This window comes from Lagenorhynchus albirostris, chromosome 8 (genome assembly GCF_949774975.1).
Source record: "Lagenorhynchus albirostris chromosome 8, mLagAlb1.1, whole genome shotgun sequence".
Classification (NCBI taxonomy): Eukaryota; Metazoa; Chordata; class Mammalia; order Artiodactyla; family Delphinidae; genus Lagenorhynchus; species Lagenorhynchus albirostris.
Genome location: NC_083102.1, coordinates 53,884,685 through 53,900,872, shown reverse-complemented (window position 1 = coordinate 53,900,872; position 16,188 = coordinate 53,884,685). Strand labels below are relative to the sequence as shown.

The 16,188-nt window shown below is 39.9% G+C and overlaps 1 protein-coding gene across 1 annotated transcript; it reads right to left on the bottom strand.

Annotated features, from left to right (window-relative positions):
* Positions 1-3,327: 3,327 nt before the first annotated feature.
* CLDN12 (claudin 12) lies at positions 3,328-13,943 on the bottom strand. Its single transcript, XM_060157006.1, has 3 exons — positions 13,848-13,943; positions 12,075-12,161; positions 3,328-6,614 (listed from the first exon to the last, which is right to left on the bottom strand). The coding sequence occupies exon 3, from the start codon at positions 6,579-6,581 to the stop codon at positions 5,847-5,849; it is 735 nt and encodes a 244-aa protein (XP_060012989.1). The 5' UTR covers positions 6,582-6,614; positions 12,075-12,161; positions 13,848-13,943; the 3' UTR covers positions 3,328-5,846.
* Between the last annotated feature and the right edge of the window lie 2,245 nt (positions 13,944-16,188).

Genomic DNA, 16,188 nt, shown 5'->3' with positions numbered 1-16,188 from the left:
CATACAGGAAAGAGAAATTCCTTGAATAAGCTATGTAACCAATCTAGAGGTCCCTGAGAAGGGATATTCCCTATTATTTATTCTTGAATTTGCATTGTTACACATTACACTTGTGAGATATTGTGTCAATAATTGCTAAAAGTCTGATCAGCTGTGGACACAGTGAAAAAAGTCCTCTTTCTAGATAACTTGTGTGGCTGTGCTATGCCAGGCAGTTTGTTTTTCCTGGCTCTATATTCTTGGATGTACTCTTACCTGTTCTACTGCACAAGACCTACCACTCAGACTTAAAACAAGAGTTTAGACTCTGTTCTGAGAGGTAATTGCTGAATTATTTTAAGTAGAGGGGAGACTAGGTCATACTTGCATTCATTAGGTTCCTTCTGTTGTCTGTGTACAGGATGGGTTGGTGGTGGGGAGGGACACAGAGCAATACTGGAGGTAGAGAGACCCATTGAAAATCTATTTCAGAGAGTCCCTTTCTCACAGATAAGGTTTTACAGCTCTCAGCACTTGCTATAATTCCCAGTTTCCCAGGAGAGGAGGGCAGGGAGGGAGGGAGGGAGGGAGAGAGGAAAGAAAAAAAAAAAGGAAAAAAAACCCAAACTCTAACTTGTAGCATTTGCCCATTTCTGTGGCATCAATACTTCCACCATGGCCAATTTCAAACTACCAACATGATGTCATAGGGCGAGGAGTTGGGAAGAGATGTGCACAACCAGCCAGTACAACCGGGCTCCAGCATCCACTGCTACCTTCGAGCTGTTAAAGCAGAAGCAGCCAGGAGCAAGTTAGCAGGTCAAAACATGAGCCAAAGCCCTCGTTCACGTGGCTAGCAAAGGGAAAGACAGGCTTCCTAGGCGCCTGCTCACCCCAGAGGGGGACTGCCAGGACCCAGGGTCCCCACTATCTGCAGAAACCTCCTGGTGCTAAACTCCCCACCTGGACTGTCCAGAACACAGGATTAGCCTGAGAGTGAGGACAAGAAAAGGCACATGGGGAGAGAGGCAAAAATTATTTTTAAATTTAAATGAATTATCTGGATTTATTTACTACAAGTACCCTTTCAAACTGTTAAAGAGTGAATCTTGGAGCGAGGCCACTATATATAAAGCAGTTGATGTATCAATAATGCCTTTTCTCTTAATGAGAAGCTGTTAACTTTTTTCTATAAAGCAAAACCCTGGAGACATGAATCTATATTTTTTTTCTATAGAGGATTTTAATGAACAAGGACCACTCAAAATCATGATTACTACATTCCTGCTAACAGGACCCAGTCATACCGGGTTTTTCATACAAAATAAGAAAAAATTTCTCTCCTCATTCACCATCTCATTTTCTTCGTCAAAATTTGCTGAAGGATTTGTTTCACATAACAGTCTGGAAAGCTGGAATATTTCCAAACAAATTAAAACAAACCCAAATTTCCTGTTAATAGCAGATTTGGATATGACTATTAGGCAGGCTATAGTTGTGCTTTTTCTCTCTGAGTTCCACAGTCCTGCGGTGAGGTTTTAAAGGGCTCTGGCATGCTATGTCACTGACAGAGAACCTTCCTGGGCTGGAGGGTGGTGAGACACCCACCAGGGACAGGGAGAATGACCTTCTCCTAGAAAGGTTACTCCAGTGTGGGGGAGGGGAAAGAAGGGGAGAGAGCCCTTAGGCTAACCTATCAGTATACTTCAGGACTGAAGATACTGCTAAGCAATGAAATGGCACAGCTAATTAAGATCCCATGAGTCCTGTGGTTCTGTCACTTTGATTTACATCTCTTCTGCAAGGACCTTTCCTTTTTTCTTCCCAGAGAAACCTGACACAAGCTCTTCAAATTCTCTCCTAAAAGAGTTACTGTAGGAAATATTTTAGAGACAACTTAGACTGTAAGGTTTTATGCTTTTCTATTAAAATGAAGAGGTGTGAGATGAGGAGAGGTAGAGAAGGAGGCAAAAAGTAAAAGTGGAACTGACAAACTGCACGTTTCCTCAAGATTAGTCTCAAGCTATGTACTTTTAATGGAAACACCACAAAAGCAATGATCTGACCTTCTTGTTGCATCATATTAGAAGGTGCATGGTGTTGGTTTGTTGTACTGGTGATAAATTTAATCACTTGGTTAAGGCTGCGTCTGCCAAGTTTATCCACTAATAAAGTTACTACTTTTCCCTCCGAAATTAGTAATTTGCGGAGCAGTATTTTGAGACAATGTAAATATCCTCTTTCTCATCAAACTTTCATCAACTAGTTTCAATTCTATTGATGTTTTCCGAACTCCATCTATTTTTCCATATTTATTATTTGGTATTTTACTGTAAGAAACAACTTTTCTTTCTTCCCATTTGTATCAGTAGGGATGCATGGATTTTTGCTTTATTCAATGGATTATAACCCATTACTATTATTTATTTTGATGCTCAGATTGTCCCAGATTTGGCCAGTGGGAACCTCTTTAAGCCGGCTTCTGTGCAATTGGGTAAATCCCCATCATTCTTTGACCGTTTTCTTTACGGAAGACGCTGGGCTAATCTTGTACTTTCCCTACCCCAGGAGTAGAATCAGTCCTTTCTCCAAGGAGCTCTGTGTAGGGCGTATTTTTAAAACACTGGTCTTGGATAGTGGTTGCAAGGCATCTATATTTCTCACTTCTGGTTGGTAAATCAGTCTCTTGTGAATTTGGTTAGCATGAAGAGTTTCTCTGGCATTTCAGCCACCCTCAGTGAGACTGTGCAACCAAGGGGCAGACTCCGGACTGTGGTACGTTAGTATAATCAGCTATGGGGATGGCCAGCTTGAAGCAGCTTTGGATTTCCAGTGCAACGTACGGCTCTGGCATCTAATCTCCCACCAGAGAGCCTTGGGTTCAGTGAGGAGTGCTTGTGAATGCTCTCACCAGGAGGCAGAAAACTAAGAGCTCATTCCAGGCTCCAGAAATTGAGGTGACTTACCTGTTAGGACTGCTTTTCCTGTTAACCTCAGGTTCTGAAGAATAAGGAAAGATCTGCCACTTAACCATCTGAGAAATCCCAATCTCCAAGATCACAGGTCGCTGAAACACTCCATTGATGAGGCAAGTCTGGCACATTTGACTTTATTTGGTGTTTTTTTTGTGGAATGTTGAAATAGTCCAGTAAACTCCTAAGACCACTCTTAGAAATGAAGGGTCCTGATGCTCCTGAGATAATAATGCCAAGTTTTCCAATTCTGTTCCAATTGCTATTCTACAGGGCTTTAAGTGGTGCTGTCTTTTTCAATTTGCACATATTTGAGAAACATGTCTCGAAATATTTCAACTTAAAGCACTGACGAAATGAGGATAGAAACAGAAACTTGTAAAAATACATCTTTTAATAAACATCAAGTACAGTGCAGTTTTATCGAGGTTTTACATTGCAGTTTACAGCAAACATATTATCTATTATAGTGTATATTTATTTACAAGTAAAGTAAGCTCAGGGTTTTGTTTTCTCCCATGGTTGGATAAACCAGACCTGGTGGATCACACTACATTTAAGGTTTTCCAAACTTCTGTAAAAGGCCTTTAACATTAAGAGACTTGTAACAACAAAAAAAGATATCCCGCATCACAATGATAGACTGATGAATGCTCAAAAGTTATTAAAAAGAATGATAAATACTTGATTTCCTTTGATAGCTTTGAAGAATAGCTCCTGATAGCAAATCTGAAATATTAACAACAATAAGGGAAACTGTTTCTTTTGCCAAGTGAATCTATAATAAATACTAATTAGAGGCTACAGATTATGAAAAGAATCCGAAAGATTCTTACAGGAAAAGTTTAACATTTTATATACATGATCCCATGGACTAAAAACTGTCTAGAATATTAATGGCTGAGTCTGCTTTTAACATTGTTTATACAAAGAATGGTGGAACTCTTGACACTTTTGGACAACTTCAGTGAGAGAGGGGACAGAAATTAATTAGCAAAGGGGGAAATTAATATTAATCTCAAAATTCTACCTGCCGCTGTCTTGGAATGATCAAGACTCAGCTATATCAGAGAAGAATTAAAAGAACTGAAGGAAATCAGAAGCTATAGCTAAGAAAACCATAGTTTTGCGTGCTTTCAACTGATGGCATTTAAAAATTATACAACTGTATTTACTTGCTATATACATAAACTAGTGTTTGTAATTAGAAACAAAAGTACCATTTACATCCACAGAAGTACCAGAAGCATACTCAGATTTGCAAAAGAGGCACAATAATCTGTTAGCCATGCAACTAGCTGTCTGTGAATTTTGTAATGGGTAATAGAACAAAATCCCCATGAACATAGCACTAATGTGTAGCAAATTACATCAAATAAACAGCTCAAATTCGTAAGGGTAAACACCCAATATCCCTGAATTTCTAAGCATTCATCTCGGTGTTAACATGGTTTCCTCTAAATGTTACCCCATTAGAAGAGAGATTTTAAATATTCCTCCCTCTTTAATACATCGTCATACTTTCAGAGGTGAAAAGGGAACAATTTAATCTTTACCACTTTTGCCCATCCATTCTTATGAATCTGATATCATGTTATTACAGTGTCTAGGCTAATGTAGGTGCTCTAAAGGAGCTAACAAACTGAATTTCTGGGTTCTAAATATTGCTGGTATTGTACAATAAGCCTGTCTGCCAGAAAGCCATGTCTCTGGGTGAAATATATTCCTAGATCAATGATTGAGAAGTGAAGACCAGCTGTCACTGAAGTCAGACTGTTCCCTAATTGTCAGATAACAGTTTGATCTTCTCTATTAAATTAAAATTTCTTAGTAGATGGGACCAGATCTCATTCTTTGCATGTATCCTCTATAGCACCTAGTAAAGTGTTGGGCAAAGATATATCCGCAAGGAAATAATCAGTGATGGGGGCAGGAACTGAATCAAGGGTGAATGCAGTCATGGTGAAGTCATGCCTCACTTCACCCAAAAGGCAGTCACCAGAATGAATCTCTGATGTTGTCACTGAAGAACAGATGCTTGTCCCCTACCACTGTCTAAAGGAGAACTAACCACTCGGGCCTCTTTATTTCTTTCTCTTAGTCACTAAGAGATTATACGTGGGCATGAGTACCCCTTGGTGGATGATATCTGGGGAAAAGTTTTTCTGACTCAGAGGAAGCACCAATCCATCGCATGGCACACTTTAATAATACAACTTATAGAACTATTAACTTTTAAAATTATGTTAAATGTTATCCATACTAATAGATATTTTAAATGTTAGGTTTATTCTCTCTGACATCATTTAAAATACATTTTATTTTTAAACACAGGCATGAGGTAGAAGATAAGAACTCACAAAAGAAAGTCATCTTCAAAATACCGAACTCTATTCAATACATTTTGCCCCGAGAAAGAAGTAAGAAAAGTTACAGCCTAAGCTGGTAGACTGGCTACTGTTAAAATATTACCCTTACGTGAAAAAAAATTTTTATTTTGAAATTGCCCTTTTTTCCCAATTTAAGGTATTATAGCAAAAGGACAAAACACATTCTGAAATGCTCATAAGGATCGCTTATAAGAGCTTCTCTTAGAAATCATTTTTTACTATGTTGCTCTAAATCACCTCAATTGAGACACAGGTCCTTTCCACCGAAATAACTGATCAGATATCAACCTGGAGGTTAAAAATCCTTCTAGCATAAGAAGATAAAAGGAATGATTCACATTTAAATATTGTACTTTTCATAAAAACTAGCAGCACTTCATCCTACTAAGACATACTAATTTGGCTTCACTGACTGTGATCAAAGGAAAATGTATATAGGTCCAAAATAGCTCCTTGCACAAGGGAAATGTGAGGCTACAAGTTTTCTTTAGCAACTATTTCCCCACTAGGTGCTGTGTGAAACTACTGGAATGTCGATTTCTATGGCAGAGAGGCGGGAGCGTGCTGAATAGGGCTGTGAATATGTATGCATACTGGGAGGATGGGAGTACAGCGGTTGCCAGAAAGGAGAAGGCAAAGATTTGCATGCACAGTACCAAATAAACAGTAGAAGGGAAGTCGTAAACAAGCCCCCAGCACTAGCAATAGTGACATACACTGCATAGTCAAACATAAAGACTGGCTCGAACTTCCTGTTCAGATGGATATTATAAAAGATGACCCAGATGGATGGGGAGAGGCTCACAGTTCCTGCCAGGAAAAACAGCAGCCCGGCCACCAGATGGCAGCCGGCACTATTGACCAGACACTTGGCCAGTTTGATGTTGGGCACCGAGGACCTGAAGGCGGTGTTACACATTCCAATCAGGCAGAGCAGCAGGGCCCCCATTGCAATCAGGATGCTGAGGGGCAGGGCAAACTGGAGGACCCGCAGGTCCAGCTGGTCAACTGATGAGTACCAAGTAGTGTCGTACATCAGGCAGTCATTGCCCCCGTCGTACCGGGCACACTTCACCCACAGGCCTGTGTAAACAGTCAGGTTCTTCTCATTTCTGTTGAACGAGATCAGTCGTAATTTTCTCCAGTTGGGAAGCAGAGTCCCCGCAAAGAGGCCTGCTACCGAGGCGATTCCACACAGGAAGGAGAGGACCGTGGCTGCATGGACATCCCGACAGCCCATGGCAGGCAGGCTTGTGCAGTGCTGCCAGTCAGACTAGGGGGTGACACACAAGAGGACAAATCATGAGGGGACAATAGGAGAGCATGGTGCTGACTGGAAACACAACCAATGACATCAATGCAAACAGGGAAATTCTGTCCCTTGTCTCCCCTCCATGTACAATATCAATGTATATAAGCACACATGCATGTGACCTCAGAGCACAGCTGCACACACACACGATCGCTTACTACTGCCTGGGTCATATAGCAACTAAAGTCTTCACACATGAGTATTTTTCTACAGTGAATCAGAGGAACAACCAAAAGAATTTCAGATTCTCTTAACGTCGCATCAGGAATTCTCTCAGTTGTCCAAAATCACTCATTCGACAACCACGTATCAAGCACTTTGATGTGTCAGACACTCAAATATATAGGGTCAAAGCACTCATCAACCGTCAACTACAAACAACACAAATTCGGCTTCAAATGCTCACGCAAATGTAAAATGAGACCAGCATAAAAGACAAAGGCATAGGGGAAGAAGCACTACAGGGCAGCAGAGTGGTTGAGGGCAGACTCTGAGCCAGACTGCTTGGGTTCCAATCCGCAATTACTCACTTACTAGCCAAGTGACCAAAGTCACCTTGGGTCAACAATACTTCTGTGTGCCTCATTTTCCTCATCTGTAAAATGGGAAAAGTAACTGTGCCTACCTCACAGGGTTTTCTAAGTATTCAATGAGTTAATATAATGTCAAATGCTTAAAGTTACATCTGACGCCTTATAAGTGTGATGCAAGCGTTAACTACGTCTTAACACTCAGTGATCAGCTCAGTGCCTGGCATCCTGGAGCAGTTCAAAGAACATCTGTTGAATAAACGTTAAATTTAAAAAAAGCAAACATCTCATTCCTATATACCAGGCATACCAGAAAATCACAAAACATAAATAGACTCCTCTCCAATGAGTTACTCAAACGAAAAAGAGAACAAAGGTCCCTGAAATTATTCTACTCATCTACTTCCTGACTGGTTCAAGATGACGGGCATGCATTTCAGGTTATTAAACTATTGGTTATTGGTTATTATACTAATATACTATGATTGGTTAGTCTACTATTACTGCTCATATAAAATGAACACAGAGATTTCTGAAGTAATGACAACCTATCTCTATTAATGCTATTATAAGGAAAAAGAAAAAAAGTAGCCAGGCCTTTCATCTCAAATTAAAAGGCTGTGTTCTTTTTCTGTATATGACAAATTATAAAAACCAGTATATTATTCAGCTTTATTTATTCAAGAGTTTGAAACTCACTCTCCAAACACCACTCAAATGTATTTTCTCTGCCTTCCATCATGCCTCCTATGAGACAACAGAACAGACTATTTTAATTTACTATATATTTAATGCAATCACATGAACTAGGAATAATTTTACTAGCAGAAAACATACACGTATGTGTACATACCTATACACACACACATATATATAAGTGTACAATATAAAAATCAGAGTTTAAGCACAAGTGACCATTTTTTAAAGTCCTCAAGTTAAGCATAACTAGTTCTAAGTTTCTCTGTTCTTAGTTTACTACTTGTTTATCGTGTTGTCTTCTGTCAATATCACCAAAAGTAGTAATTGTTTAAGAAAATGTTATGGATGAAAATACTTCAGAGGAATTATGGTCCTAATTTATTTTTTTCCTGCAAATTTTAAATGCTTAATTTTAGCAACCAACCGACCACCTTAGTCCAACAATGGAAACTCTGGTGCAAGTTTGAGGATGTTTACCCTGGAAAATGCCACTACTGTTGTCAGTCTCTAGAATCCAGCTTCCTGTTGGTTTCTGCTCATTCGCCTGTCCCCCCAGTATACTGTAAGTAACCTGCACAGTGCCTGGCACAAGAGTCATTTTAGGAATATGTGAATAAATAAATACTGGGCCCCGACCCAAGGCCACAGCAACTCACAAAGGTAGGCTATTAATGACGCAGAACTGGACAAGGAAGTAGCCATTACTAAGCAATCATTCATTCAACAGGTATTTACTGAGTATCTAGCACATGCAAAACACTCTGTTAGGCCCTAGAGGGACACTGAGGCCATTAAGATCTGGACCTTGCCCCAGTGTGTTAACAGTCAGACTGAGGGAAAAAATATGCTGTTTTATAAGAACTCAAAATGCTGATAATGAAAGAGATGTCTGATTATTACACATCAAGTGATTATTGTTAGGTATTAAGCAAAGTGACCCAATAAGATACCTGTTCATAAAAATGTATCATTCAGTGTTAGAGAAAAACTGAGCAATGAAAGAGAATGAAGATTTAATCAATGTTGTGAAGACGTAAGGAAAAAGGTTCCCCCCGTTTCTTTCAAAGCTTCAGAACTCCTTCACATAACCCATACAAAGTCCTAACCCAATCACAATTCCTTCCTGCTTTCAGAGGTAGGGGACAAATACTTGGAGTATCAATGTAATTGAGATTTCTTCAATCAAGCTGCCCTGTACCCCTAATTCCTACAACGCAACTGAAATGAGAAACAAGATCAGTATGAATGACTTTGTTATTGATAAATAATTTCTGTAGTTCTTAGCCTACAGACTATCAAATGACACTAATAAACAGAGGTGGGTCAATAGTCAATATCTATTTCAGTATCAAGTATGTTCAAATTTATCCTGCATCAAATCAATACAAGTGTTATATCAGTCCCCTGAACTTGTGTCTGCTGAAGTATTCTTAGCTCAGATCCCAGAGACTAACGAACAGTCCTGTTTTATTTTATTTTTATTTATTTTTTTTTTTTTGCGGTACGCGGGCCTCTCACTGTCGTGGCCTCTCCCGTTACGGAGCACAGGCTCCAGACGCGCAGGCTCAGCGGCCACAGCTCATGGGCATAGCTGCGCCATGGCATGTGGGATCTTCCCAGACCGGGGCACAAACCCGTGTCCCCTGCATCAACAGGCGGACTCTCAACCACTGTGCCACCAGGGAAGCCCAACAGTCCAGCAAGTATTCCATGGCATTTCTCAGAAGGGAAATACTATTAACCTCTATTTAACTAAATTTCAGTCTCAGTGCTGGAATTAATGTCCTTGCTCTTTGTAACTTTCTTTGGCTGCTGTACTTTTTATACCCTGCTCTTAACTCCACATATGTATGATTTGATGGTAAGTAGCATATCTCACTAGAGGGATTAAGTAACAATTTTATAGGGATAGTTGGGAAAAGGAATATGTTTAGTGATTTAAAACTGAAAGATAATGCTGACTCTTAGAGCTATACCAATTAATTTCGAATCTGGTATAATTTTTTCAAATGCAAATCTGATCATTTCACTTCATTTCTTACCATTCAATAGCTTCCTATTGAAGAGCTTCCTCAGAATAAAGTTTTAAATCTTTCCCATAGTTTCCAAAGTTTTAAATCCCACCATTTGGTTCCTGCCAGATTCTCAGTCTCCTTATTGTGTCATTCTCCCACCTTACATATTACAGTCTATGCAGCCATACTGCTTTTCCTTTAACTTCTCAAATTTTGTTTTTCAATTTGGCTAAGGGCTTTTTCTCATGCTGTTTTTCCTCCTAGAACTTTCTTAATCCCATCCTATTCTTTGCTTAGCTAACTCGTACTCATCTTTCTGGTTTCCAGGGAGTCTGACCCTAAACCTCCTCTCTCTTCCCACACCCTTCACCTTCCGCCTGCCCCTAGTTACACCTTCGTACTTTTTCTCTGGTAGCAGTGATTATACTTATATTCCCTGTTCAGTGTTTATCTTCCTCACCAGACTGTAAATTTCAGGACAGAGAGCCTTCTGTTTTTTTCACTGTGTCCAACACTGGCACATAGAAGGCACTCAATTATTTGTTGAATGAATGAACAAACAAATGGAAGGTCCATGTGAGTATGGTCAGGACACAGAAAGTTAAAAATTTGCTCTAGGATCAGTTCCACTCATTTCATTCATTCATACTCTGTGTGTTGAAGCCTTCAAACTGCTTCTAGAATGTGCCCCTGCTCTCCATTCTTTATTGGCCAAAGCCTCTCATTTTTAAAAATAAAGTTCATTTTCTTCCCCCAGAAACTTCCCAAGAAAGATGAGGCCATTCCCAGGTATTTATATACAGTCTATGCTTGTAGAAACACATATCTAAGTTTGGCAACACTGGTTAACTTCCACAGTGGTTAGAGATTCGATCAATTATGGCTCTGTTGATTCTCATGTTTTCAACTTAACAGGTATGTTACATACGGGATTCGCCCCTTGCCACTAAGACTGGTTCATATATCAAATTAATGTTTGCTTATCAAAGTTAAACAATTTATTATATTTTTATTTCCTCTTTAAAATATTTCTCCCAATGAGGAAAAAAACATCTTTTTGCCATATGAAAACCCCTTATTAGCGACTGCAGCAAATGTGCAAGGCTAAGAACACAGTTTAACAATCTGAGGAGCACCCATGAACACTAGCTGGTTGACAGTCTTGAGCTGGGTTGTACATACAGATGTATCAGCTTGCTGTTTCCATCTGGGAGGCAGCTTGGTATTGTAACCCAGGCAACCCCAAGACTCATATGCCAGTCATAAACTACTATTTGCAAACTGGGAAAGTCACCTATGTCCTCTGCATCTTAAATTTCTCAAATGTCCCTCAAGGTAGCTGTGAGATCATAAATAGTAAAGCCCTTTGTAAAGCAGAATAGGGTCAGGAATTTAAGTCTGTAATGATTATTGGTAGGTTTATCTGAGAGCATTCTCTTTGAGAGTAGTTACTGACCAAATCAGACAAGAACTCTGTTCAAAACACCCACTTCACATTTGTCATCTAACTGTTCCACAATGACTTGCAGAGAAGTAGACGGATAAATTTTTGTACACAATTAAAGGTTATCAAAGATATTTCAAATAAAAATATTTTCAAAAGAATATCTTTCCTGTGGTTTGGAATAGAGTTCAAAGAAGTTTGGAGCAGGAATAGTGGCTAAGAGCTTAAAGAATTACCAGATCCACTATTATTATTTTTTTTTTTTTTGGTACGCGGGCCTCTCACTGTTGTGGCCTCTCCCGTTGTGGAGCACAGGCTCCGGACGCGCAGGCTCAGCGGCCATGGCTCACGGGCCCAGCCGCTCTGCGGCATGTGGGATCTTCCCGGACCGGGGCACGAACCCGTGTCCCCTGCATCGGCAGGCGGACTCTCAACCACTGCGCCACCAGGGAAGCCCCAGATCCATTATTGTATTGTTTCAGGAACAATTCTAAGGAATAGCTACGTAAGAATACATCTGTGATAGCAGCTACATTAATCCTTGGTAGTAACACTAGCAGTCCCTTCTACCGTAATTCTACCGTAATTTGGGTTTTCTTAGAAACTGTAGATCATCAACATAGCACTTGCAATGGAGGTCTGTCCTATAACTTTATTTTGTTAAACAAGAGAAAAAAGTGTCATCTGATATATGGTAGCAAAAGGAAGAGATATAATCAAGGAATGTACTTACTCTTTGAGGTACTTGATAGTTCTAAAACTTTAATCAACTTAGAAGAAATATATGCACATCTGAACACACAGCACAGATGATCTGGACCTAAAGAAATAGGAAAAGTACTTCAGATTAAAATGGTACTAGTTTAAAAACTCAATTTGAATTCACAGAGCATTAGGAGAAATAATTAGCAATCATCTGAAATCAATGAAATCTTAAACCAAAAAAGGTGGTCAATGAGTTAAAAAAAAAGGCAGTTTATTCTTAAATTCACACAATATCTATATGTGAGATACAGAAGAAAAAATTAACCCTCATTTTGTGATTCGAGAAGATAGGAAAAATGAGGATAAAAGTCACTTTACTATCCTAGAAATAGATGATCAATATTTAATGAATTTTTTAGATCCTTTCATGACTATAGTGAAAGAATGGAGGGCCAATGAAACACTGTGTGATTAGTTGTCTTGGCATAAAAGACATTCATGATGTGTTTTTTTTTTTTGCGGTACGTGGGCCTCTCACTGTTGTGGCCTCTCCCGTTGCGGAGCACAGGCTCCGGACGCGCAGGCTCAGCGGCCATGGCTCACGGGCCCAGCTGCTCCGTGGCATGTGGGATCTTCCCGGACCGGGGCACGAACTCGTGTCCCCTGCATCAGCAGGCAGACTCTCAACCACTGCGCCACCAGGGAAGCCCCCATGATGTTTCTTTAATACCTTTAAAAAGGATACTGACAACAAAACTAGTCCAAGCTGATTCGCACTGTGCCTACTAAGATTTGCATCTAGAATGTTTTTTTGAGTTTATAGCTCCACCAATAGCTCAACCCGCCATTTAAACGTTTCCATATATCTTTCTTAAGCATCAACAACTTCATCTTCAAATACTATTTACCTCAAATAGGAGGATGAGAAAGAAAACTTGTAAACACCTGAAAACTTCCTGGGTTAAGGCTGTATCACTAGCCCTACTACGCTCATTAAGTAGAATGATGTTCCCAACAGTCTGCACAGAAGTGATTTCAATCAGGGGGTTTTTTTGCTTTTGTTTTTGTTCTTCTCTTTTCCAGATGTATGTCTAGGTTGGTTTCAAGCACAACTGCTCAATCCAAAGTTAAGTGAAATCATTTTTACAATAGAAAACACACAACAGGATCTCTGAGCAATCATTTTTAAGTGGGGTCACCAAGTCTGGCTTTCTAATGTCATGACTAGCCTCTTGCAAAGCCTATAACACAGAACTTGGGCTTCAGAGGAAAGCAAATCAAGCTTCCAGAGAAGCCTCCCCTCCCCCACACCCTCCTCTCACTCCCTTTGAGCTGTGTCCTCAGGAGCACCAGAGCGAGCAGAAAAAAAGAGAGAGAAAAAAAAAAGAGCTTTCCAGGTTAGAACCAATGGAAAGAGACCGCAACAGTGACCATGAACGCTCTCAGAAAAACCCATCTCTGCAACACTGAGTGGGCTGAACAGTGAACAGGTCATCATTACACAACCAGCATGAGCTGCTGATTCAAAAATAGCAACCTGCAGCTCCACACCGCACACCCGGCCAAGCAAGCCCCAAGCCCCTGGCTGCCCCGACCAGACACCTAGACATTTTCATACTCCTGGGTCCAAAATAATTTTTTAGAGCTCTACCAAATACCTCCTCACTCAGTGTTCACGTCCGCAAATGTGGTCAGCATTTTTCAAGGCTAAATGACTCCCGTCGTTTAAGCAACCTTACACAAAATCCTCAGCTACTTATGCAAAAGACCCAGAAATTGTAACATTCTTGACCAGACCTACCTGTTTCTCACATCCAGAGCATTTTACTCGCCCACACTGAGGAAGCTCTTAGAGCGTCTACCTCTCCGCGTCCCAGGAAGTGCGTTCCCAGTGAGCCACACCGGAGGCTTCTGGGACTCGTAGTCAGGTTCCCTAAACCAGCATGTCCTGGATGACTGGGAGACTACAATTCCCAAAATCCACTGGGCCGGCAGTCCCAGGCAATATCCTGGGACCACCTCCCGCCCTCTGCTCCGCTTCCCACCTCCACCATTCCTCTAGCACCTTCAGTTCCGTCCAGATTTGTGTTACAGGTCTAAAAAACAGTTAAAGGAAACAAAACTAAAAATAGTTTTGAGTTGGGTCCCCAAGTAAATATTTCCCACTAAATGATTTATTTACCACTTTCAGTGGGAAAGGGGGAGGGTCAGAGTGTTTTTTTGTTTTTATATCATTTTTTTTTCCACCTGCTGTTTCTCAAGTAACTTTAATTCAAAACAATCAATATGCCATTGAGGCATATTTGGAGGTGGCCTTGCCCTGGGCAGATGCTGAAGTGTCATGATCACACATACACATAAATGGAGATAAAGTAAATGTGGTAAATATTGATAATCGTTAAATCTAGAGAGAGTAAGTATACGGGTGTTCATTGTACTATTCAAATTCTCTGTACCTTTGAACATTTTCAAAATAAAAAGTTTGAGAGAAAGCATCATAGTTTTAAATGAAAGTAAAGGATGGCATCCATCCCTATCCCACTCTGCCGCTGTATGACCTTGGGCAAGTTAAATAACCTCTTTGTAGCTCAGGATCTCATCTGTAATAATAATGTATTTATATCAGAAACTATGGTGAGGATTAAATGAGTTACTATACATAGACAGTATACGTGTCTAACACACAATAAGGACTTTACATATTTGCTATTTCCATTTGATATTTTTGTGTTGCTCTAGTAACGGGACTATGTGTTAGTAATGAAAAAGGCTACTATCTCTGCACTGCTACCACTTTCTCATCTTCCATACTGCTTCAGAGGATGTAAGGTGATTTAAGGCCAGAAGCAATCCGATCCCAAAGCCAGACCTAGAGATGTAACAATGAGAAAGAGGGACAGCATTGGGTGGTAAAAGGATCTCTGGGTACAAAAAGGCTCTGGGCTCCAGGCCACCTCTGGCAATAGCAGATGGATGATGACGATATGACACAGGATTCTTTGCTCTGAACTTCAGTTCTCTAATCTATAAAACTGAATTGAATCAAATAACTGTGTACAAAATCATTTTATAATTTATTTCCCAGTCATTGATGACTACCTTGTTAGCAGACTTTAGCTGAGATGTATATGTAGTTGATAATATGTTTTTTTAAAGCTATAAAAGGAAGGGAAGACAACCCTATTTTTAGACTTATTGATCAAGTTCAGGTCTATGTTTAGCCTGCCTTTGGTATGGAAAAGATGAAGTGAAATACTTACATGCCCTAGTGGGACTAGAATGTTGGAATATCATTCTCAGAAGTACTTTAGGTAAGACTTTGAGCAATTAACAATCCTGGCTTCCAAGTTCACTGCAATATACCGTTCATCTCCAAAATTCTACTAAGATTCTCATTTATTCTATTAGTTTCCTATTGCTGCTTCAACAAATTACCACAAACTCAGTGGCTTATAAAACACCACAAATTTATTATCTTACAGTTCTGGAGGTCAGAAATCTGACAGGGTCTACCCTGGGCTAGAATCAAGGTATCAGCTGTGTTTTTTTCTGGAAGCAAGAGCTCTGTTTTTTTCTGGAAGCTCCAGGGAAATCTCCTTTTCCTTCTACTTCTCCAGTTCCTGAGGACACCTTCATTCCTTAGCTTGTGGCCCCCTTCCATCTTCAAACCCAGCAATACTGGTTGAGTCTTTCAACATCTAAATCATTTCACCCTACATTCTTCTGCCTCCCTCTTGTAGCTTTTAAGAACCTTTGTGATTAAAATTGACCCATCTAGACTACCCAGGATAATTTTTCTATTTTATGGTCATCTGACTTGCAACCTTAATTCTGTAACAGAGCATTTTCAGATTCCAGAGAGGAGAAGGAGGACATCTTTAGGGGACTATTATTCTGCCTACTACAGTCACTAATAACCTCTTTCTGCTTGAATTCAAAGGCTTCTTTTTGGTCCTAATTCTCTTCCACCGGCTTCAGGTCCACATTACACAATTCAGACCACCTTTTTTCCCTAAACTTGTCTTCCTTGAATATGGAAACATCAACATTTCTACCTTTCTTCTAGTTTATCTGATTAATTCACTGTCCACCAGCTGCTTTCACTTCTTCACATAAAGATATTTTAACAGTTTCCTTACATA